Below are 23,158 nucleotides of genomic sequence, written 5' to 3'. Positions count from 1 at the left end.
CTTCCCTCTCCTGACACCCCACTTATTCTTGGTTATCTGTGGTTACAGAAACATAATCATCACATTGATTGGGCCGCTGCAGGTCTCTTCTTTGTGGGGAAAAAGTCGCTGCATGCAACCTTGTATTGATTACCATAAAGAACAAATACCCACTGCCTAATCAATTCTGTTTTTGAGTCTCTTCAAGTGCCTACCACTCTTACTAAGTTGTATCTATGGAACACCTATCACCTTGTTCAGATACATGAGGGGGATGTATCTGCCTTTCTTTTCAGCCATAAAACTGCCCACCCACGCATTCAGTACAGCTAACCTGCACCCGCCCTTTGTCTGCTAAATTCGCTCACTTGTCTCTCTTCCTGTTAGTTATATACATTAATACTGACTGCTAACCTTTTACAAAATAACATGTGGATATAGACTGTGGGTTTACACCATAAAGAATTTCAAACAACATTTTTAGCAGAGCACCTATTTTTAGAAATCCCCTTTTCTTGAATTTTAACCAAAAGGGTATATCTTTTTTTTTTTTTGGCACTTCCTTTTTTATGCACAAACAAGGAAACAGCCTACATAGAGATTATACGCATGTGTGAATCTGTGCATGAGGCGTTATTCTGAGATGTCAAATAGGATTTTGAGATGACTGAAATGTGTCAAACAGGAAGTTTTCTTTCAACAAATCAGTCATACCTTCTCTGCCCCCTCAAAAGCCACCTCTGCCACTGAAGAGTTTTAATGTATTGTCTTCTTAGGAAACAGAATGAATACAACTCACTGGACTCATTCAGTCTATGAGTATACAACTCTGCCTGCTATTTACACCACTGGCTTCATCATTGGTCTTGGAGCTAATGTATGGGGACTAAAGTCTCTACTGCAGAAATGGAAAATTCTTGGACACATTAACGTGTTTCTTCTGAACCTTGGAATTGCCAATTTTTTGTTCCTGCCATCACTCCCATTTTTGTCAGCGTACTACTTTATGGACAGTAAATGGATATTTGGAGATGCCTTCTGCAAGATCACAAGATTCTGCTTCAACTTGAATTTATACGGCAGCATTGGATTCCTCACCTGTATAAGTGTGTACAGGTACCTGGCTATTGTCCATCCAATGAAAGTGATGGGAAGAATAACTGTGACTAACTCTGTCGCTATTTCAGTCATGGTTTGGCTGTTGGTGAGTGTTCAAAGTTTTCCAGATATGTTCTTCCCCAAAAACTCACCAAATAGAACTGAAAAATGCTACCATACCACATCTACAGAGTATGTGGAGGATTACCTAAAATACAGTGTGGGCTGGACACTCACTGGGTTTGTTATGCCACTCCTTATCTTACTTGGCTCCTATGGACATGTGACTCTTGTTCTCTGCCGCATTAATACCATTGATAAGGTGGTGAAACAAAGAAGCTTAAAGTTGATGTTCATTTTGATTTTGCTCTTTTCAGTTTGTTACATCCCCTACCATATTTTTAAGAACCTCAGCCTTTATTCAAGAGTTTTGTCAAATCACAGGATGCGTCCAAAATGGGATAAGGGAGTCTTTAGTGCTCATCAGATCAGTCGTGGTCTTGTGTGTCTGAATAGTGTTTTGAACCCCCTGGTTTACCTCCATGTCATGGATATTCCTGCTCAAATCAGACAGATGCTTCATCATTTTCGTCAGATCTTTGTGTCAGAGTTCAGCAGTGTACCAGTGGCACAAAATGCAGATGTTTAACAGGAGTTTAGCACAGATGATTCACTTTGAGTTTGTTTATTATACTGTGCTTCATCCAGTTAATTATTGTTCTCTTTTCCTGCAACAACAGTTTGGGCACAAGTTACTATATAAATATATATAAATACTTTTATCTCTTTTTGTTCTGTTGTCTTGTATATTGTGAATAACTGAAAGCCAGTGGAACACATTTTCTCTTTTGGTTTAAAACACATTGTCTTTATTTTGTATGCATGATTGTAATTGCTCTGAATAAGCCTCACTCATTTTGACGGAGTCAGTATCAACAACCAGTTGCTAATGATATTATTTTTCTAAAATAAATGTAATTTAGTCTTTGAAATTTGTGTTATTTAAACACCTTACACTGAGAACTTTTACTTTAAGAATAGATCAGGAGAGAACACTGGCATACTATTAAAATTGATTTCATATTTACTGTATTTTTAATTGCTGGCTCACAGACCGCTTCCGTGCTCTTATCAAATGTTTTTTATGGCTGTTGCTGAGTGCGTGCGGTACAAGCCACAGAGAAGCAGCAGTCATGGCACAACTGTGACACTGACACCTTCAAAAACTGACTGCATTGTACATTACATTGTTTTTCATTCTTTAAACACTGCATTCTTTTCATTATGTGTTGGAATTAGTGGTCACATATCTGTGTTTAGAACATGTTAAACATGTTAAAAATAAATGGATAATTTAGATAAACCTGCACTTGTTATGCCCTGTTGTGTTGGAGTAATGAAATGATTGTTACTGTCAGGGTGGGGGAACATAATGCTCTGCAGGGTTTCTGTCCGTTTGATTTTAACACTTCAAAGCAAGCGTGGCATCATGAAAATTTTAATCCCTTTCTTTACATTACATTTGTGTGATTAGTAATCCTCCTCAGAATGCTTGCTGTCATTACTGATGATGTAGTGACTGCTGATATAGATACATTTGTTGTACTTTTGTGGGTGTTTGGGTGTAAAAAAAAAAAAACCCACAGACCAATAGTTAGTTCCACTTGCAATAATAATGCACAGCACAGTTTTAAGAAGAACTCTAACAGGCAGTTTTGCTTAATCCCTAATTACTAGTTTGGTCAACCATGAACATGGTACTCTATTGCATATTTGCTCTGGCAAAACATAAAAAAAAGTGTTGAAAAGCATGAAAGTGTTTGAACTTTTGAAATTACAACCCACAAAGGTATAGAAGAGCAATGTTTCCATCAAATAACGGGCTCTTTTAACTTCCCCATTTCTTACTTTTATCAGCTAAGCATGCAGGCTTTAACACTTTAAAAAGGGAAATTGCTTCATTGCTGCCTACAGCATGAAAACATGCAGAGCTTTCTGCTTGTTTTTGTGCAGCAACAAATGACCTTGATCAAGGCCACGAGCCAAAACGCATTGGTTACTTGATAAAGTTGTTTCCTGTTACTTTAGGTGTGGCTGGAGTCTTCACATCATCGGATTGTTTGTGTGCAGCACATGATATAATGGCAACATGTATGCACTGCAAACAAAAAACATGTGCCCTATTTAATACTCAGAAGTGAGACTATGTGGTCAGCAGTGTAAACTGAAACATTCATTTAACAGATGGGCAGGATGTGCCCTGGCCTCATTCTAGGAAACAATGTATAGGTACTTCAGTAAAAAAAAAACCTTCACTTTAATGTTGAGCTGATCTTATTTGCTGGCAGGTTTTAGACTATTAAATGCAAATTTTGCAGGTAAATATTTAATTGTTTTGCCTCTGGTGAAAATAAATACTGAACAACATATTCTCTAAATATGCCGAAAACAAATAAAATGTTTTGCAGATGACTCTTAACCACAAAAAATTATTTTAATTCATAAAGCCAACTCATATGTGAAGAAACTGTCCTGTTATGACTCCCTTATCACTTGAGCTGCACTTTATCTCAGTTTAACACTAAACCATATGTCGATCAATAGCGTATCGGCTGTATCCTAGATGTAGTTGAGCATAATGAAGTGTGCAGTTGTGGAAAAATGCAGCTGTGATCAAAATATGTTAATATGAACTGATAGTTTGTGATGCACTACAATTGCTCATGCTCATGAATGTTCAGTAGAAAGCGCACACTAGTGATGGTAAATTTGATTCTGTGTTTTTCATTGATTATTTCACCATAGTTTTTCACGGTGTTTGCTGGTGAAAAGAAGATTAAAATACTGGCTAAACATCAGTTGGAGCATGGCCCTTTATTCTACTTCGAACATGAAATACCTTCAGGAGCAGTTACATTTATGGTAAATGGCCTGTATTTATATAGCGCTTTACTAGTCCCTAAGGTGCTTTACATATCCAGTCATCCACCCATTCACACACTGGTGATGGCAAGCTACATTGTAGCCACAGCCACCCTGGGGCGCACTGACAGAGGCGAGGCTGCCGGACACTGGCGCCACCGGGCCCTCTGACCACCACCAGTAGGCAACGGGTGAAGTGTCTTGCCCAAGGACACAACGACCGAGACAGTCCGAGCCGGGGCTCGAACCGGCAACCTTCCGATTACAAGGCGAACTCCCAACTCTTGAGCCACGATCGCCCCACTATATAAAGACAGAGGCGTCATGGTGTAATTATATTATCTGTAAAGAGGCAACATCTCCAAAATTTCGGGAGTAGTTAGTCATTATAAGAAGTGTTTGTGAACTAAAAATCAAGAATGTGGGATACTGTTGGTACGTGATTTGGAGAGCCCAGCACGTGCTCCCGACGCAGGGTAAACAAATTCTGCTGGGGAGACCTACCTTGGTACTTGTGTAGGTGAAGCCAAAGGCAAGATATACCTCATCGTATTTTCTAGTCTTTCGCTTGGAAGAAAGTTAGTTTGGAAACTGGCGATGCTTCATCTTCTGCTTTGTGTAGCAGCTCCGTCAAAAACCTGTCCATTATGCTAGCAGCATCCAAGTTTTCTTTTTTCGTTTTTTATTCATACCCTGAGTCCTGCATCTGGGTAAACATTGGAAAATACCAATAAGCCAAATGATCAGATTTAGAAAAGAAAAGGCATAAATATGTCAAATCTTAATACACCAAACACAAAAAGTCCATTTAAAATACAAAAACATGCTCCATATTCTAAAATAATGTAAACAAATGGACATAACAGGCTTAAACAAAATCATGGACATACATACTGCTTAACAAATACCAAATAGACATACAAATTATAACTAACTTTGTTCCGTCATTCCACTCGTCCATCCATCCACTCACCCATCCATCAATCCATCCAGCCCGCAACGTGGACCAAACCCCTGCAGTGGTTGTACAGGAACCAAATGGCTTGCGGCAACAGGCCATTTGGTTGCTCTGGAAGCACCACCAGTGTTGCATTATGAGGGGTCTGGTTAAAAACCCTTGTCCGATTCCACAAAACACATGTAGACTGGTTGGAGAAAATTCCGGACACCCTTGAATATCCTTAAGAGCATAAAGACCTGGTTCAGTGTTCCACAACAAGGACGAAACCTGTAGTTCCTCTGTATCTGAGATTACACTAACACTATACTACTACTACTACTAGTATAGGGTTCCCACTCTGGCCTCTCATGTACAGACTGCACCCAAAACTTAGGGCATTTCCTGTGGGCTGAGCACTCACAAGCATGTAAACACCTCACGGTATCCCATGTAAATTTTGGATTGAATTATTAAAATCGTTATAAATATTCCAGTTTTGTTGAAAAGTAGTTGAGTAATTGTTTGCTTAAACTATAACCATTTTCAACAACAGGGGAATTGTTCGTCTGAAGGTCAAGAACTCATTGAACTCAATCTATTTAATTCAATAATGTGTCTCTTCTGCAGAAATGGGGTCATGTCCAGCCTTGGCATTTTTTGTACTGTTTTCAGCAGCTCTGACTTCCTTGTGTGATGTGGAAAAGTGCTAATATTTCCAGTAGATGGAAGCCACTGGCTTCACATGAAAGTCCTTGTGGAGGCTCTTCATTCTCGTGGTCAGCAAATCACTTTAATTCGTTCCTCCACCAGCTGGTACATTTCTGAGGTCTCGTCTTATTACACCTCCATCACAATTACCCAGGAACAGTCCCAAAACATAGAAAGACAAGACTTCATGACCTCATTCCTGAAGACGTCACTTGAGATCCGGAGCAAAAGTTCACTATGGACATTCGTTGAGTTTTACAGCCTTTTTAAAATGGTACATGAAAACCATCAAACTGTGACAAAGCTTGTTCGCAGGATTTTTGAGAATAAGACATTGATTAAAGAGCTGAATGAAACTGGATATTTGGTATTTGGTTTGCTGATCATTACCTTCGTTTGGGCTTCTTGTTCATGTCTAATTACGTTTTTGTTGAAGACAAAGAAGTCCAAGCATGAATAGATGTGATAATAAACTTTATCGTGTGAAAACAATTAAAAGCTACAAAGAAACTAAGAAGCGGTTTTTCGTGTTAATTTTATTTTCTTGTTTTCTTTTTGTTTTTATTTCTATTTAAAGTTTCATATCATCACCTTTATTTTCAGAGTGGCCAATATTTTTCTACCTTACTTTCAAAGAACAGAACCAGCAGGTGGACTGGGGTTCGGCTGTTTTTTGCTAAAAATTCAAAAGTCAAATCCCAGATAACAATAAACGTTTGATCCTGCTGAGACCCACATCTACAGTTTTCTATGGCCATAATTGTCCTCGACTGACATCATTGACTCTGGGAAATCTGGTAAATGTTGCTATTCCCCTATTGCTTAAAAAATTTAAGGTCAGATGTTAGATGCCAGGTATCATCAGGCCCATACAATACTACCAGCAACTCAGGTCAAGTTGAGCTTTCAGGCAGTGTTTGGATGAAAAAAATATAACTTAATAGGTTATTCCAATAACCACCTCAGTTATGTCAAAAGTAGCCCACATTAAGCCCATATGTTTGCCATTTCAGAGCTCTGGGAAGATGGCAACACTGAAAAGAAGTGCAGCAGAACAATAAAAATCCTTCACATGTAAAAAAAACCAAAAAAAAACCCGAGTTAAGCAAACAAATTTAAAAGATAATACAAAACTCAGCACATGTATTACCAACAGTTTGTTTCTTAAAAACCTTCATAGCTTATAGCCTCACCTCCTGGTTAAAGTGTCATCCATTTGTTGTGCGTACATATTGAGCAGAAGAATCTAACTCTTTGGACATGGTCATAAGGTCATGAGGCCAGTGTAGCTGAAAAAGGGAAAACAACCATTGTGAGCACGTGTGCATTTTTGACAACTAGCTGCTGTCTCTGGGGACAGATACGTCGTCATGTGCTCTTCTGCATCTCTCATTTTCTCAAAAGGCCTGACTGGAGCTGCCACACTCTCTGAATAGAGCAAAGTGTCCATCTGTTTTTGAGACACACTTGGCTTCTTAGTGTAAAAACAACGGAGTCACAGATAAATATTGCAAAAGTGGCAGAGTCTGATAACTTTAGATAAGAAAAAATGTACAGAAATCAGTGGCGTCAGTGGATCATTTCGTAGGTTTTGTCACGTGTTTTCACTTCCACTTCCTGGGGGTTTTTTTTTTTATTTAATTTGATTTGTCGTTGCTGTAAGTAACTCATTTAATACAATCTCACCTGTTATGATTTGAAGTTCATTCTATACTATCTCACCTGACAAGCTAGGTAAAATAAGAGGAGAACAGAAGCAACAACAGAGGGATACTTGATTGCTCTCCTGAACACCTCGTGTTAGTATTCAAACATAAAGGTGTTTATGAGAAACTCTGCTACTTTCTTACATCTGTGTATCGATTTTTGTGGTTTAGAAGTGGAGGATCAACAGTTTGTGTGTGCTCACTTTTCACGTTTTTATGCACAGCTTTTTTTCCACAAAGCTACAGGCATCTAATCCACAGCTTCGTACAGCAGATCTAGGTCATGATTTTGTTAGATCCTGTGTATACTTTGCAGTTGGGTGCGGTAATAACGGAAACGACAGAGCTGTGTGCCCAGCAGATATTTAAATCTGAACATGAAAATGTACTGTAAATTTATATATAGAAACTGAGTGTCACACGCTTCTTAAAACATTTGCATGCACATCTTGTTGTTCATGCTGTAAGTATAAGAGCAAAACTACATGCTTAAATAATGCAGACCTGATACATAAGGATTTGATGCTTGTGCAAGAGCTTTAACTTATAGCCAACTTGTGCTGGTCATTAATTAATAATTAGAGGAAATAACAAGGTAAACATGGCAAAAGCAAGGCATGCAGTGTAGCATAACACCCATATACATCCTTACTAGACATTTTAACAAACTCTGACCATGTAGTTCATTATTCTGAATTGCATTAAGTCCAAACACAATAAACACCTAAATCAGGACAACATAACCACAATGATTAAAACAGGAGAAGGTTATTTTAATGTGACACTTAATGCTCACTCACTAACACGCCATTACGTGTTAGTGAGTGAGTTAGTGAGTGTGTTAATAGATGTTTCATAAAAATTATTTTCGTATTTTAATTCATGGTTAATTCAGGCACCTATTAGATGTTAGGTAAGTATTTTGTGAAAATGAAAGTTCCTCAAGACTTGAGGAAGTCTCAGCTTTCTGCATAACAGAAAAATGACATAAAATTAACAGACAAAGCACAAAGACAACTTACAAACACAAATATTTATAGCCAGATGCAAACAAACCCACCTGAGGTTTGCAGAATACCGAAATGTAAGTAGGACCATAGCCTAAGTTTCTAAAAGAGATTTTAGTGCCTGTTGTTTTTAATAAACACTACATTTCTAAAAATATCTGCATGTGTGTATTAACATGCCGGTCAAAACTGATCAGTGAAACCAGAGGGAGGGCCAGCTTGTCTTGTTCAACCATTCACACTCTAATGGATGATAGAATGATGGAGGAGCCAGGGAATGAACCACCAACCTTCCCATTAACAGATGCTCTACCTGCTCAAATACAGCCACCCCAACCCCTCTGTAAACCACTCCAGTGTCAGCTGGAGTTTGAAGTCAAGGCACATTATCTTCAAAATGCAGAGATGAGAAACCACCAAACCCATCACCCTCTGTAATTTTACCTTAGAAATTCTAATTAGTCTCTATTACTGAAGGGTCTTTAATTTACCATATGAAATGCCCTGAGGTAAGTGTTGTTGAGGTTTGGTGCTATGAAAATATAAATTGTATTGAACTGATAATAAAATACTATGAACAGAATCAGTGTTCATAGTATCCTTGGTTCACCAACAATGTGAACCAAGGTTACACTGTTGTATAGGGAGTAGATAGCCCCTCAAAAGCAGGCCTGATACCACATACCCCTCAAGCCCTCACTTCGATTGTTACATCTCCAGAGACAGGGACACAGATGTTCTTAAAAGAAACAAAAAGAAAAGTGAAGCTATTTATAATCACAGTGCTACTTCTGATAAGTAGCCCAGTATAAATATAACTACTTACGGGATTATTGCAAAACACCGACGTAATGACACATGTGGAAGTGAAACTAAATACAAGTGACAAATAACACATAAAATAAAACAAGAAGTAACTAACAAATGTGATAATATCAAAGGATAGATGCACACTTAAACAAAACATTTTTTAAAATAGGGACTAGAAAATTCGAACAAGAAACTTAAGATAATGCAAATATATTTGATGTTCCAGTTATTGTGCAAATGGACAGTTGTTTGCTAAGGTTAACTATTATCATTTTGGAAGAAGTCCATATTAGAGATCCTGTGTTCAATTCAATTCAATACACTTTTATTTAAACCACCCGCAACAATAGTCACCTCAAGGCACTTTATATTGGAAGTTAAAGACCCTAACAATAACAAGGAGAAATTTCCAAAAGCCAACAATCATGTGACCAACTAAGTATGGATACTGTTCTTCTGAAGCCCAAAAACTCTTTGAATTGAAAATATTTATTGATTCAAGAATGTGTCTGTTTTGCAGAGATGGAGCCATATCCAGCTTTGACTTTCTTACTGTCGTTTTTAGCTATGACTTCCTCATGTGATGGTGGAAAAGTGCTAATATTTCCAGTAGATGGAAGCCACTGGCTTCACATGAAAATCCTTGTGGAGGCTCATTAGTACTATTGTAATAATGAATTACAATAGCCCAGCCTGGAAGTAATAAATGCATGAACTAGTTTTTCAGCATCACCCTGAGACAGGATATTTCTAATTTTAGAGATGTTGCAAAAATGGAAAAAAGAAGTCTTACATATTTGTTTAATATGTGCATTGAAGGACATGTCCTGGTCAAAAATTTCTCTAAGGTTCCTCACAGATAAGAAAAAAAATGTACAGAAATCAGTGGCCTCAGTGGATCATTTCTTAGGTTTTGTTACGTGTTTTGTTTTTTGCTTTCCCTTCATGTTTTTTTTTTTCTTTTTTCATTTAATTTGTGGGGATAGGTTAATTGGATAATTCAAATTGCCACTAGGTGTGAATGTGAGTGTGAATGGTTGTCTGTCCCTATGTGTTGGCCCTGTGACAGACTGGCGACCTGTCCAGGGTGTACCCCGCCTTTCGCCCTATGACAGCTGGGATAGGCTCCAGCGCCCCCCGCGACCCTGAAAAGGATAAGCGGAAGCGAATGGATGGATGGATGGATTCATTTAATTTGATTTGTCGTTGCTGTAAGAAACTCATTAAATGGGATTTCACCTCATATGATTTGAAGTTCATTCTATACTATCTCAGCTGACAGGCTAGGTAAAATAAGAAGAGAACAGAAGCAACAACAGCGGGAAACTTGATTGCTCTCTTGGACACCTCTTCTTAATATTCAAATATAACAATGTTTATGAGAAACTCTGCTGCTTTCTTACGTCTGTGTATCGGTTCTTGTGGTTTAGACAAGTAGAGAGAGACTTAGGTTATCAAGCCGGGGGGATCAACAGTTTCTGTGTGCGCAGTTTTTTTTTTCTAGCAGACATCTAATCCACCGCATCTTACAGCAGATCTAGATAATGATTTTGTTACATCCTGTGTATACTTTGCAATTGGGTGCGGTAGTAACGGAAACGACAGTTAAAAATAATGTGATCATTTCTAAAGTACACAGAGCTGTGAGCCCAGCAGATATTTAAATCTGAACATCGAAATGTGCTGTAATTTTATGTAGAGAAATTGATTGTCACACGCTTCTTAAGGTATTTCTAAAACATTTAAAGCTTGGCTATCAAATTAGCCAAGACTCGAGGAAGTCTCAGCTTTCTTCACAGCAGAAAAATGACATGACATTGACAGACAAAGCACAAAGAGAAAATACAAACACAGAAAATATGAATATTTATAGCCAAATGCAAACAAACCCACCTGAGGTTTGCAGAATACCAAAATGTAGGTAGGACCATAGTCTACGTTTCTAAGAGAGATTTAAGTGCCTGGTGTTTTTAATAAACACTACATTTCTAAAAATATCTGCATGTGTGTATTAACATGCCGGTCAAAACTGATCAGTGAAACCAGAGGGAGGGCCAGCTTGCCTTGTTCACACTATTCACAGCCATTCACACTCTGATGGATGCATCAGAGAGTAACTTGGGGTTAGTATCTTGCCCAAGGACATTTGACAAGTAGACTGGAGGAGCCAGGGAATGAACCACCAACCTCCCCATTAACAGATGCTCTACCTGCTCAAATACAGCCACCCCAACTCCTCTGTAAACCACTCCAGTGTCAGCTGGAGTTCGAAATTAAACTATATTATATTCAAAATGCAGAGATAAGAAACCACCAAACCCATCACCCTCTGTCACTCAGTTAGCTTAGAAATTCTAATTATTCTCTCTTACTGAAGGGTCTTTGGTTTGTGGCGGTTTGTCTGAGGTAAGTGTTGCTGTCGTTTGGTTCTATGAAAATTTAAATTGTATTGAACTGATAATAAAATACTATGAACAGAATCAGTTACAAAGGCCAGCCTTAGCCTTATCCCACACACCTCGAAATATGCTCGAGAGTTGGACTAGATCTTTGTTCTCAGTCTGTGCTCATGCTAGAAGAAGATCCTTGAAGTGATCTTTCCACAGCCAAGCTGCATCCTTAGTAAACCTTTCTGGGGGGGGGGGGGGGTGTTTGTTTTTTAAACTACAACAACTAATATGAAGAGTATGAACATGAAGAAACTAGATTTTGTGTATTTGAATTTATTCTAAACAATAAAGTAGAAAATATATATTTTTTTATATTAATCCTTTATTTATCCAGGTAAGAATCTCATTGAGATTAAAAATCTCATTTCCAAGAGAGACCTGGCATATCTTAAACTTTGTCAAAATAGTAAGTGTAACAATGACATTTAAGGAACACTGAAGACTCGTAATTAGTAGTGACTCATTATTTCAAAAGGAGTAAAATTTTCCATGTAGTTAAAAAGGAAGTCAATGTGTTGCTGCATGACAGCTCTATTTTTACCCTGCTTTGCACTTTCCCTATATTCATATCAAATAGTACTCTGCTTTAAGTAAAAAAACATTTATCTGCATATGTTACCTCTATTGTTACATCTCCAGAGACTCCAGAGATTTTAGGTGTCAAAGTGCCAGTTTTTGCAACACTCTAGTGATTGAACTACATGCCAAATATCTTTGGGCAAGATGCTAATCCCAAGTTGCTTTCTAATGCATCTATCAGAGTATGAAGTATGAAGTATTCTTACAAGGAACAAGAAGAAAAGTGAAGCTATATATACACACAGCGCTACTTCTGCTAAGTAGCGCTGTGTGTATAAATATCTCTACTTACGGGATTATTTGAACACAAGTGCAAATAACCAACGTAATGACGCATGGGGAAGTGAAACTAAATACAAATAGCACACAAAAAAAATCAAGAAGTAACTAACAAATGCAAAGGATAGACGCACACCTAAACAAAACAATTTTAAACTAAGGACTAGAAAATTTGAACAAGAAACTCAAAAACTGCAGTGGATAGCATTTTAATGTTACTGTAACTGTTTCAATGTTCGAAATGGATTTTTTTAGTTATGAAATCTGTGAGATTAGGATCAATCAACTCCATTTTTTAACTTTCACACTATATGCTCAATGATGGTAAATAGTAAGGTCTTGCCAGGGACTTGGGTTTCCAGTGGTGAGGCAGTTTGAACTGAATGTCTGACAATCTCAGTGTTCAAATAGTTAAGATAGCTAATTAATTGAGAAGCAAGAATTAAGAACATGACACGAGCAAGCAAAGGTGCTACACTACTCGTAAGTTTCTGTTTCTATACGTTCTCGTGGTAGTGGTTGTTTTCAAATCACTCCCAATATAAAAAATGCAATGCATACTTGTTTAGCTATACTGTCACAGCTGCTGTTTTTGGCATTTACCGAAAGCTATAGTAATCTTTGGAAGATTTTTTATTTACATGGGTAAAGGGAGCAAAGACTGAACAGACTGAAAAGGTTTAGTCAGACATGTATAGTTATACATTTACTCATCGTTCAACCAGCAGGTCCTCAGTTCTGTTGCACAAGCAGCTCAGATATATAAATTTTCTTTGGCTTGGGCAGGTGGTCACACGGACTGAATGTGATTAGAGTTATGCATCATTCTAGTTCAGGTTAATCTTGTTAAACTGTGAGTTTTGAACATCTGAAAATGGTGGACTGTATAATTTGAATTGAAAATATTTGTTGATTCAATAATTTGTCTGTTTTGCAGAGATGGAGCCATATCCAGCCTGGACTTTCTTACTGTCGTTTTTAGTTATGACTTTGTCATGTGATGGTGGAAAAGTGCTAGTATTTCCAGTAGATGGAAGCCACTGGCTTAACATGAAAATCCTTGTGGAGGCTGTTCATTCTCAATGTCATCAAATCACATTTCTGAATTCTCACTGTTCTCATTCAGTGCTGTGTGGAATTTTGAGATCTTATGGAACAATGCAGTATAAGGGAGGTACGCATGTTGTAATAGCATACTGATGTCATGGTCCTGGGACTGTGACCCAGTATTTATGTATTTTGTGGTTTAATTGATATTCTTTGATTTAGTGTCATTCATGTTTGAGTGAAGAGCAAACTCAGTGACATGAGTTTGCTCTTCCTATAGTTGAATCATTTATATTTCTAGTTCTTAGGTTCATGTTCATCTACTCTGTTCCCTTTCATTGCCCATTGTGTCTCTCGCCCCCTCTGTGTCCCTCGTTTTCTCTGTCTCTTCAGTCTGTCTTGTTTCCATGTGTGTGTCTCCCCCAGTCTCAGTGTCAAGCAATTTTCTCTTAACCAAAGTCCAGTTGAGGCCTTAATTGTTATACAACAATTTTATTTTTCATTTTACCTCCACATTGGTATCAAAGTCCAGTCGAGGTAGTGAATTGGTAAAAAAAATTGAGGACAGTAAAAATAGGAAGTACTCACTGTATTTAAAGCATCTTAATCGAAGAGGATAATGAAAGCAACATCATGAAAATTCTATGGTATAACGTATTTTAAAGCTTTTTGGGATATTGTACTTCTTATAAAAACAGCAAATTGGGGTAAATGTACGTCTTTCACTGTAGTAGTTCTTTGTTTTTCTTTCTAATTTTCTTCCTTATGTTGCACAACCAATAAAACTGGAAGTGGTAGAACGCTAAGGGAAAGTGAAGAAGTAGGAAGCATGGGTCTATTCATCAGAGTGCGACACCCTGTATCCAAAGAGGGTATTACAGCTAAAAGAAAAAATAGTGCCAACTCTTCGGAGGACTGAGCTCATGTGCTATCTGGCTCAATCCAGTGGGAGGGTGATACTGCAGGTCACTCCCCAGTCCCTGGTGGGCGCAGGTGGAACTGAAAATAATAATAAAATGAATAAATAAAATAGAACAAGAACACTAAATAAATTAATTAAACACAATTTTAAGAAAAACTATTTGAAGATATGTCTGTGAAGTTACTCAGTTATCCAGGTCATCACAGTCTAAGGAGCTTGGAAAGAGAAGCGTCTGGACTTCTTTAAGCTACTTAAAGACGTTTCACCTCATTCATGGTAAAATGGTAAATGGCCTGTATTTGTATAACGCCTTACTAGTTCCTAAGGATCCCAAAGCGCTTTACATATTCAGTCATCCACCCATTCACACACACATTCAAACCATTGGTGATGGCAAGCTGCACTGTAGCCACAGCCACCCTGGGGCGCACTGACATTCATTTGAGGATAGGATTTTTTTTAAGTCATTAATTGATTAACAAAAAGACCGGAGTAATAATAAAGTATAAACAAATACTGATAATTTCCAAAATAATAATAATAATAAGAGAAGTATTTAGAGAAAGAAATTGAAAATGATAATAATAACAAAATAACAGTTGAGGCTGAAACAAGTAACGACAAATTAAAAACAGGAAATAAATACGAAAACAACGACATAATTCGAGTAGGACGAATTCAAAATTAAGACAAAATAAAATAAGAGTAAATTCTGAGAATTCAAACCAGAAGAGTGGAAGATTTTTAAAAAAGAAATTATAATGACAACCGACATCTCTGTACCACTTAAGGAAAAGAACCAGCACCTCCTATCAATATGAGAGAGTTCAAGGACTTTGGAGAAAAGATTACATCTGGAAGATGTGGAAAAAGGAGGATTTGCTTCAACCTATAAGAACACAACTCCCGAACAATGATGCAATAAAAGTCCTAGATCAAAAAGCAAAAGAAGAACATGATAAAATGGCCTGTACTTGTATAGCGCTTTACTTAGTCCCTAAGGACCCCAAAGCGCTTCACACTACATCCACCCATTCACACACACATTGACACACTGGTGATGGCAAGCTACATTGTAGCCACAGCTGCCCTGGGGCGCACTGACAGAGGCGAGGCTGCCGGACACTGGCGCCACCGGGCCCTCTGACCATCACCAGTAGGCAACAGGTGAAGTGTCTTGCCCAAGGACACAACGGCCGAGAACCGGCAACCTCCCGGTTACAAGAAGAACTACCAACTCCACCTGTCTAAACGAAACACCCAGCATACATCATTAAACATTGTGAGCAGGAGATACACGCACAATTAAGGGCATGCTGAGGTTTGTCACATGGAATGTAAATGGAGCTGGCACCAGAGGAAAGAGGTTAAAAATATTTAACCAGCTTAAAAAACTACAGGCAGATGTTGTTTTATTACAAGAAACTCACAAACCTGTCACAGGTTTAAACGAACTTAAAACACCTGAGTTTCCTAACGCGTTTGCAGCCGGTTATAATTCTAGACAACGGGGAGTAGCAATTTTAATACATAAAAATGTTAATTTTACAGTACTCGATACAGTTATAGATCCAGAGGGTAGATTTCTAATTATTAAACTATCAATATTGAACAAAAAACTATGTATTGTTAGTATATATGGTCCAAATGTTGATGAACCCTCATTCTTCCACGGTTTTTTTAGTGCACTCTCTGAACACCTTGATTGCACACTCATTCTTGGCGGTGACCTCAACCTTGGACTAAATGAAGAAATGGATAGGCTCAACACAACAGGAACTCAGCGTAATTGGCAGTCCACAAATATAATCAAACAGTATATGAACGACTTTGGTCTTTGCGATGCATGGCGCTCTCTTCACCCCACCAGTAAGGAATATACTTTTTTCTCGCATGTTCATCACTCTTACTCTCGTCTGGATTATTTTTTGGTCAGCAGCTCACTGCTGTGTGACATTTCAGACACTGAGATTCATCCTATAGCTGTCAGCGATCATGCTCCTGTATCTTTAACACTAATGCACAAGAATAATACTACGCCAAGTAAAAACTGGAGATTTAATATATCACTACTTAAAGATGAAGACTTTATTAAATACTTTAAAAAGGAATGGACTTCATATTTAGACTTTAATGACACTCCCGGAATATCTGCTTCTGTTCTATGGGAAGCAGGGAAAGCTGTGATGAGAGGTAAAATAATTTCTTTCTCATCACACAAAAAGAAAGAAGAAAACAAAAATATTCAGGAATTAGAAAAAAACATCAAATCACTAGAAGAAGCCTACGCGTGCGACCAAGATCAGGAAACATTGAACAAAATATGCAAAACAAAACTAGAATTAAATGAAATTATTAATAAAAAAACACAATTCCTTATACAAAGACTTCGCTTGCAGAATTTTGAACACAGTAACAAATCAGGTCGATTTCTAGCTAACCAGCTAAAAATAAATAAAGAAAAAACAACTATATGTGCTGCTAAAGATTTATCGGGGAACACAATATATGATCCTGGAAGAATAAACAACATTTTTAGGGATTTCTATGAAACTTTATACTCACCACAAATAAACCCATCTAAAAATGAAATTGATCTGTTTCTTGACAACGTAACTCTTCCAAAATTACTAGACAGTCAAGCAATGGAATTGGATTCGCCACTGACGCCAAGTGAACTCCAGGAAGCCCTGATAAGTATGCCCAATAATAAGGCTCCAGGTCCAGACGGCTTCCCTGCAGAATTCTACAAAGAATTCTGGACAATTTTGGCACCAGTATTCCACAGCATGTTGCAGGAAATCGAGGAAAATGGCAGACTACCACCAAATATGAATTCTGCCAACATTAGTCTCCTGCTAAAACCAGGCAAAGACCCTTTATTTCCCTCAAGCTATCGTCCAATTTCTCTTTTAAATGTAGACCTTAAAATAATCTGCAAAGCTCTCTCAAAGAGATTAGAGAAAATGACCCCCCTCTTAATTCATCCTGACCAAACTGGTTTCATAAAGGGTCGGCACTCCTCAACAAACACTCGTAGATTACTTAATTTAATAGACTACTCATACGATAAAAACATCGAAGCCATAATATTATCTCTAGATGCAGAAAAAGCATTTGACAGAGTTAATTGGAAATTTTTATTCGCAACTTTACACAAATTTGGTTTTGGAAACTCTTTCATAAACTGGATAAGAATATTATACAATTCCCCAACGGCTCGTATCAGAACAAATGACCAGACATCCTCCAGCTTCTATCTCCTGAGGGGCACCAGACAGGGATGCCCACTCTCCCCCTCACTTTTTGCAATTTTTATCGAACCTCTAGCAGCAGCATTTAGACAGGCTACAACAATTAAGGGCATAAAATGTAAGAACATAGAACATAAAATCAGTCTCTATGCGGATGATGTGTTGCTTTTTCTGCAAAACACACAAACCAACCTCTCTGAGGTAATTACTTTAATAAACTGGTTTTCAAGAGTTTCAGATTATTCAATTAACTGGCCAAAATCTACAGTTCTCCCCATTAACTGCTCCTTCCATAATTCTTCCTCTGCCCCACTGCAATCCGGAAATATTAAATATTTAGGTATTAATGTCTCTCCTAAGCTTTCAGACTTAACTAAACTAAACCACATCCCACTTCTAAAGAAAGTAGAAGGCGATCTGACTAGATGGAAATCTTTACCCATATCACTCATGGGAAGGGTCGCCACTATAAAAATGATGATCTTGCCAAAAATAAATTACTTATTTTTGATGATCCCTAACAAACCATCACAAGATTGGTTCAGATCTCTGGATTCATATATTTCCAAATTCCTTTGGAAAGATAAACCCCCGCGTATTAGCTTAAAAACGCTACAAAGAACCAAGGATAGAGGAGGATTAGATCTGCCTAATTTTCACCAATACTTCTTAGCCAACAGGCTTCAGTTCATCTCAGAATGGTTAAAACATACCTTCTTAGTTGAGCCCTGGCTAGATGTTGAACAGGCACTATGCAAGGATCTAGAGATTTCAGACCTACCATTTATTAGCTCAAACATCAAAAGACATGAATGCTTTAAAAGTATCAACATCAGCTTTTCTCTAACAGCATGGTGGGAGTTTCTAAAAATAACGGAGTCTTCATTAATCCCATGCAAACGTACACCTATCTGGAATAACCCTGACATATTACAAAACAATAATATGATTAATTTCCCAGAATGGAGTTGTAAAGGAATTAAATACTTAGAACATATATTAGAGGGAACAGAATTTATTCCATTTGACAGACTAGTTGAACAATATGGGATCAACAAGACAAGGTTTTTAGAATATCAACAAATTAAATCCATAGTAAAAAAGAAATTTAACCTCAGTCAAGTTGAATTACAAACACCACTAAGTGCGGCACATTTTCTTACTCTTAAACCCCCCAAATTATTATCTAAAATATACAGAACACTTTCTAAATTAGATGAATCAATATCCCTTCCTACTGCAAAGTGGGAAGCAGATTTATCAGTCAACCTAGACCAAAACTTCTGGTCTCAGATTTGCTTAAAAACTTTTAAATTAATTAAAAATCCCAGTCTGCAATTAATACAATACAAAATACTTCATAGAGTGCACTATACAGGTCATCGGATGTTTAAGATGGGCTTTACATCTTCCAACAACTGCTCACACTGTCAAGGCAATACACCAGACAATTACATCCACGCTCTTTGGTTCTGTCCACCAGTGCAAAAGTTTTGGCGCGAGATATGTGAAGACTTATCAAAATGTCTGAAATGTAACATTCCAACTTCCCCCTTAGTGTGTTTGTTGGGCAGCTTAGATAATGTCACTTCAGAAAAGAATATAGCCCATATGGTTTTCACTGCCCTATGCATAGCCAAGAAAACAGTCCTCATGAACTGGAAAAATAAAAATAATCTTAATTCTAACCAATATAGAAATTATCTATTAGATTACATTAGTCTTGACACAGCCTCTGCCACCACATCAGATCAATTGCTCTGGGCCCCTTTTATCAGCTCCATCACCTAGTGGGGGTGGGGGGTCATAGTTTGGTCCCGCCTTCACTGTTGTGATTGGTGAGGGGGTAGGGACAGGCTTAGGGCGTCGGGGGGTTCCCCGGAGGCATCTTCCTTGGGGGGCTCAACCCGGGGTAGCGGTCACGTCCGGTTGAGGGCTCTGTTGGCTCTCAGGTGACTGTTTCCTCGCGGCTGCGTGCAGCGGGGCTAGGGGAGGGTCTGTGCTGACGGACGTGGGTTACTGACCTGGCAACCTGGCTGCCCCTGGGTGGGTCCGGGATGGGCGTGAGGTTCTGGGGGTGCTCCGTCTCTGGGCGGGGGCCCGGGCCGGGCCTCGGGGGCTCGGGTCCTGGTTGGTGTGTTGCCGGGGTTGTGGGCGGGTGGGTGCATGGGGGCCCGGCCCTGGAGCAGGGTGCCGCCGGTGCATCGAGCCGCCTGGGGGGCTCTTCAACTGGTGGGGGGGATGGTCACATCTGGCAGGAGCTTTCTTCTCTCAGGAACTCTCTGCAGGAGGGGGAGATACAGGAGAGGTGGAGGAAGATCTCAGCCTGGGCGTTTACCGTCTTATGTAGTCTGGAAGATGTGTGGTTGGTGGGGTGGGTGCAGTTTTCTCTGTGGTGGGGTTGGGTGGACTGTCTAGGGCTCTGTGGAGCCGGGGGGCGCTACTGCACTGGGCCCCGGTCTGATGGGCCTGGGCCCCCCTTCCCTGGCGGGTCGCGGAGGGTGGGAGTGCCTACTGGGGTCAGCGGGGGAGCTGGCCCCAGGGAGGGGTTACCTGCCCCTCCCTTCCTTCCCTCCCCATCTCCAGCTGCCTCCCTCTTCCCGCTCCTCCACAACCACCCACACATGCAGGGCCTTGGAGTGGGGGTATGTCACCAGGGTGCAGAGGAGGCTACCCCCCCCCCTGTCCCCTTCTGGCTGCCTCTGCCTCAATTTTATCCCACAACTCAGACATTCACATTATTCACACTCTCATTACACATACATATAGGATCTTGGGGGTGGGCACAATCACGGAGTCCAAATCACCATCAGGGTGTATACCTCACCCCTGACGTCGTTGCCCACCTCTCAATTTTAAATACACTTAGTCATTGAGGGCTAGCAGGAGGGACCATGCGCTTACCTGCTGCTCCTTGGCAGGTAGCTCCATGCCCTCCTGGGTTTTAATTGCACCTTAGAACACATATGCATCAACACTACAATGAGCGGGTGGAGGGAGGTTTGGAGTCTTCTCCCACCCCCATTCTCTGCGGCCTGCTGGAGCGGGGGGGCTAGTAGGAGGAGTTGGCCGTCCGGCTGCGGTCTGGGGTGTGGGGCCTCCCTGCTGCTGCGGAGTCGGGGTGGTCTGCCTCTCCCCACCGCAGGGAAAAGGGTAACACCACCTGGGTCTGGGTGCAATTCCCCCCTCCAGGGGCAAGGGTACCTAGACCCGGTTTGTAGAGTACGCTTGGGGAGTGTGATTGTGTGTACAGCGTCTCTTTATGTCTGTCTCCACGTTGGTTGAGTGTGGAGTGAGTGCATATGAGAGCATGAGGGTGGGAATGGATGTTTGTGTCTGTGTGTGCCTGTATGTCTGTGTCTATATGTCAGGTTGGGTATCAGACGCCACCTCTCTGGGGACACCTCAGGCCCTCCAAGGTTTGGAGGCCTATCTCCACCCACCACCACTTCCCCTGCCGGTGGCGGACTCCCTCAGGTGTCGGTGTGTTGGTGGTTCTTTGTGTCTGGGGGTGGGCGTCCGGGTACACACCGGCTCACTCCTTGGCGGCCGCTTGTCGGGGCCTGGGGCCTGGGGCTCGCTCGGGCCCCTTTGGAGGTGGGGTGCCCCCGGCCTCTCGGCCTAGGGCTCGGTCACTCAGGCGCAGCTGGGGGCCGGCGGAGCTCACGGGCGCGTCACTGCAACCCCCCCTGGCTTCTGCTCCGCGGCTGCTGAGTGAGCCCTCATCTGGGACTCTCCTCAGCTCTTACTGGAACAGTGGCGCGGCTGCCCCTCTGTTGGTCTTCCATGGTCTCTTGTGTTCTGGGGGCCTCTGGATGTCTGGAGTTTTGATCTCCTCCATACCCGCTTCACACCCTGGAGGATGGGGCTGTGGCCCCCCCACACTCCCTAGCAGATCATTACATGGAGAAACCTTTGGAATGCAAGCATGCTGATCCACACAGGTATGCACACATGGGTATTCACAGACGCGGACTAAAGCTTTCTTGGCTGCTGCCTCAAAGCACACTGTGCGCTGTCTATCTTGCGTGCTGCACAATATCGTTTATTACTTAGTAAATACTGATATCTATGACTAGCTAGTTTATTGTGATGGTGCTTTGTTTTCTCTATTATTATGTTGCTCTTTGTTGTTTGCTGTCTCCTCTGTCTGTTTGTTTGTTTGTTTGTTTTTTCTCCATACAGGTGACCCAGGAGTTTTTTGTTTTTTTTTTGTCTCTCTTCCCCCCCCTTCTCACCGTCTCTTCTCCCCTTGGGTTTTCTTTCTTTCTCTCCCCCTCTCTCTCTCATTCATTCCCCCTGTCCTATTTATTAAAAAAAAAAAAAAAAAAAAAAAAAAAAAAAAAAAAAAAAAAAAATGACAAAGGATGAACTGAAGCTCTGCCATCACGTAATGTCGCATACTGCTGTTTCTGATGTCATTTAAAAAAAAAAAAAAAAAAAAAAAAAAAAAAAAAGAACTACCAACTCCTGAGCCATGATCGTCCCTTGCTTCTTGAGCCACAAACATCATTTGCTTCTTGCATAGAGGTCATGCAGAAGTTTACCTCCATAGTAAATAAAAAAATAATATTTAAATTAAAAATAGAACAAATACTGGAAACAGGGAAATAGACCATAATTTTTTCTTTATCCATTTCACAGCATTTGACACAAGAAATAACTGGTAGATGAGCCTATTATCAAAATATTGGTAAAATGACATGTTTCTGATCCCGTAACTGGTGGTGACAGCTATTTGGCCGTTGAATGTTCTGATAAATTGTAGAAGGAATGACCCTAGGAACATTTGTAAGGTGACCACAAACAAATGTAAATAATTAAAATAAATGCCATGCTTCAGTTATTGTGTAAATGGGCAGGTGTTTGATAAGGTTAACTATTACAATTTTAGAAGAAGTCTATAGTAGATATCATGTGCTCAATTTGATTCAACTGAATTTTATTTATTTATTTAACCCTGACTTTCCCATGTGATGGTGCAAAAGTGCTAGTGTTTCCAGTAGATGAAAGCCACTGGCTTAACATGAAAGTCCTTGTGAAGGCTCTTCACTCTCAAGGTCATCAAATCACGGTGCTACGTTCATCCACCAGCTGGTATATTTCTGAATTCTCACCTTATTACACCTCCATCACGATCATCCAGGAAGAATCTCAGCCCGTTGAGAGTCAAGACTTCATGAGCTCTTTTTTGAAGAGGTCAGTGGAAATTAATAAGAATGCCGGCTCACTCTGGAATATGTTTACCCTTTTGCTACAAAACCAGGAAGTTGTGGCAAAATTTACTTCCACCATCTTTGAGAATAAGACACTGATTGGGGACCTAAACAAAACTGGATATGATCTTTTTCTGACCGATCCTACATTTCCAGGTGGTGTGCTGTTAGCACATCACCTCCAGCTGCCTTTGGTTTTCAATGTGCGCTGGCTTTTTAGTGGAGAGGCACACCTTGCCGT

The 23,158-nt window shown here is 39.9% G+C and overlaps 1 protein-coding gene across 1 annotated transcript; it reads left to right on the top strand.

The window, feature by feature from the left end:
* The first annotated feature begins 294 nt into the window (after positions 1 to 294).
* Positions 295 to 2,440, top strand: LOC101476346 (P2Y purinoceptor 1). The gene has a single exon (XM_004560292.3). It carries the CDS (start codon positions 764 to 766, stop codon positions 1,724 to 1,726), a length of 963 nt encoding a protein of 320 aa, XP_004560349.1. The 5' UTR covers positions 295 to 763; the 3' UTR covers positions 1,727 to 2,440.
* The last annotated feature ends 20,718 nt before the right edge of the window (positions 2,441 to 23,158 follow it).

The sequence above is a fragment of the Maylandia zebra genome, linkage group LG20 (assembly GCF_041146795.1).
Source record: "Maylandia zebra isolate NMK-2024a linkage group LG20, Mzebra_GT3a, whole genome shotgun sequence".
In the NCBI taxonomy this organism is placed as follows: Eukaryota; Metazoa; Chordata; class Actinopteri; order Cichliformes; family Cichlidae; genus Maylandia; species Maylandia zebra.
This window is presented reverse-complemented; position numbering and strand designations above follow the sequence as displayed.